Consider the following 3,113-nt stretch of genomic DNA (forward strand, 5'->3'; position numbering starts at 1 on the left):
GGGAGAGAGAGAAAGGGGAGAGAGAGAAAGGGGAGAGAGAGAGAGGGAGAGGGAGAGAGAGGAGGGGGGGACAGGATGCTTCTTAAAGAGTCACGCTGCCATCCTGTGGTCAAAAAGAAAGAAGGTCAAAAGTTAGAGAATTGTTTTTAATCAATGTTTTATTCCAGATTCAATCGTTAATTTGGAAAGCTGTTCAGTTTACACTGCTATCTAAAAGATGTTTCGATATACCTTGAATTCCTTCTTCGTTCTCCTCCTCTTCCTCTTCTTCTTCATCATCATCAACATTATGCTTTTTCCCTCCCCCCCCCCCCCCCCCCCCGTCCTATTTTTCTTTTCGTGAAAGCAACTCACAAGGCAGGGAGTTTAACTTTTCATTCTGAGGAATTTGCACCAAGTTCTCCCTTTTGTGCTCTAGTCTCCTCCGAGGGAGGCTTCGGTCGGTCCAACATTGTCGTCGACTCGTCGCTAGGATTCCCCGTGACTATTATCCAGTGGTTCTTGGTCTCTTCAGCTTTATGGGAATCTAGGTAGGTGTGGCAGTTGACTTCGCACTCTTTTCCAAAGTATGTCCTTGAAAAAAAGCAAAACAACCGCACAAAAAAAAACCTAAACAGAAACTCCAAAACAGCCTTTTCAAAGCTGGCTTTGGGCAAGGGGCTGGACTGAAAGACCTCCGAGGTCCCTTCCAGGTCCCCCCGATCGTGAGAAAGAATGAAAGCTAGTTTAAAAGGTAGGTTGTAAATCTGGAGATGCCTGGGGCTCACCTTATCCAGAAGGTCCTAGGAACTGCGAGTGCCTGATTTGTATGGCTGTGGGCAATGACAACTTTTGTATTGGCCTGGAAAAAGGAACAAGAATGGGGAGGCTTTAAATTTCCATATTTTTATTGATTGACTGATTGATTGGCCCTTGGGCCATATCAACGTGCAAAGTTCCAGAAACAAATTATTACTAAAATTGAATAAAAACAATTTAAAATGGAATTGGATAAAACACAATTTAAAATGAAATTGGGGCAAAATAAAATGAAGTTGGGATACAGTATGGCCTAAAATGAAATTGGAATAGGATACACAATAATTTAAGATATAGATAAAATACGATAAAATTATATTTCGGTGTCACCCCTGCAATCTACCCCAATCAGTCCCACATATGCAGATCTCAACTGGACCATTTTGCTTGTTTTAATTGCACACTTCAGTCAATTATAGCGGCTCAGAATTTTCAAGCATAGAATATAAAACATATTTCCTATTAAACATGTTTGGCATACAAGTATACGTAGTCCTTGACATAGAACTGGTCGCTTAGCAAGTGTTTGAAGTTACAATGGAGCCCCCCCCCCCAAGCTACTTACCATCTATTTCTGAAGTTACAATGTCTGCCCTTCCCAGAGTCATGTGACTGCATTTGGGCAGTTGGCAACCACCCTGCATTTACGGCTGTTTGCGGCACCCCACAATCACACAATTGTAATTTATGACACTTTGTGGGAAACCAATGTTTACCTCTGATTAGAATCACAGTGCTTGCTTTAGGACAGAGGTCTTCAAACTTGCCCCTTTTATGATTCATGGACTTCAGCTCCCAGAATTCCTCAGCCAGGCAGGCTGGCTGAGGAATTCTGGGAGTTGGAAGTCCACAAGTCATAAAAGGGCCAAGTTTGAAGACCTCTGCTTTACAACTACGGCTTTCATTTAATGACTTCTGCAAAAAAAAAGGTGGTAAAACTGGATCTGGTTATCTGATGACCCGCTTTGTGACTGTTACGAGTTACGATCATAATTATGGGGCTCAGTTATGGTTGAAGACTACCTGTATCTTCACATCTCTTTTAAACCCTGCTAATATTGACCGTATTATTTTGGGGCTAATGCTAATGTTAGCCTGTTCCTCTTGTATAGTACAAACAACAGCACAGAGTTTAGCTACTGGCTAAGAAAGATCTGAATGTTGATGTCACCCAAAGTGAGAGACATAAAATATGTACACATGAACCAGACCGATGTCGTCCTGAAGAACAAAAGCTCAGAAGCAGGAAATAATAGATGGAGAAGTAGAATGTTAGCTTATTTCAAAAGCGGTAGAAAAAGGGCTGTTGTGGAAACTGGAGAAGTGTTGGATGAGGCTGGTAAAGTTGAAGAGGACATTTAAGACAGGCCCACCAACAAAGCTAAGAATGAAGTTCAGAATGTCTATATGAGATTCTCGGTCATCCAGATCATGGTTGTCTCCAAGATGTTTTTTTCAAGAGGCAACTGGACTTTCTTTACTTTTCCTTGAAGGCGCTTCACTTCTCATCCAAGAAGCTTCTTCAGTTCAGTTCCAGAAGCTTCTTGGATGAGAAGTGAAAAGTCTTCAAGGAAAAATGAAGAAAGTTGAGTTGCCTCTTGAAAAAAGCACTTTTGGGAAATTCAGCATGGTTCTCCTTTAAGTTCTCTCCCACACACTCACATTCCCTCTTTACAAATACAGATGTTTCCTTACAGGGACTGGCAAACCTTCATATTCCAGGCGTAACTGTGGATCCAGGAAAATAACTTGCCAGGCACACAGGTATGAAAGTTCATCCGTCATGAAGATGGGCTGGAGAGAAGATTTCTTGGCCATATTCTCAAATGATCTAGAGTCGCTGGCCAAAAACAGCTGGAAATGAAAACATAAGGAAGTGATTTGCCTGGAAATTAGATCACCATTGTTGAAGATTGACAGAAACCAAAGGGGAAAAAAATTACCAGTATATTTACTGTTCCCTATGATCTAAGATGATCAGAGTTTGCCTTCTCCCATTTGCAAATCTGAAACTGAATATAGGGAGGGTTCTGTAGAGTTTCACAGAATGGGAGAAGATACAGAAATACAGCTACTGTGTATTGAATCAGAAGCTGGGACCTTGGCCAAAGTTACACTGATCTAAAAGTTGTGCTTGGGATACAGATGAAAATTTGAAATTGAACAATAGGATCCACTCACGGGCATCTCCAGGGAAGTGGAGTTAAGAAGAAGAAGAAAAAAAGGTCAAGATACACCAATGCATCTAGGATTATAACTCTGAACTGGATTAGGGACTATATAAAAGTTGGACAGTGTTTCTTAGGTGGTTTCAT

General features: G+C 41.3%; 1 protein-coding gene across 1 annotated transcript in view; it reads right to left on the minus strand.

The window, feature by feature from the left end:
* Positions 1-335: 335 nt before the first annotated feature.
* The window catches only part of CFAP161 (cilia and flagella associated protein 161), a gene marked incomplete at its 3' end in the record, with an annotated part of 9,669 nt that continues 6,891 nt past the window's right edge, over positions 336-3,113 (minus strand). The window contains 3 exon segments of the mRNA XM_015823930.1: positions 336-573; positions 768-841; positions 2,494-2,652. Coding sequence (XP_015679416.1) covers positions 375-573; positions 768-841; positions 2,494-2,652 — 432 coding nt within the window.

The sequence above is a fragment of the Protobothrops mucrosquamatus genome, unplaced genomic scaffold, assembly GCF_001527695.2.
Source record: "Protobothrops mucrosquamatus isolate PMUCROS unplaced genomic scaffold, P.Mucros_1.0 scaffold2056, whole genome shotgun sequence".
Lineage (NCBI taxonomy): Eukaryota > Metazoa > Chordata > Lepidosauria > Squamata > Viperidae > Protobothrops > Protobothrops mucrosquamatus.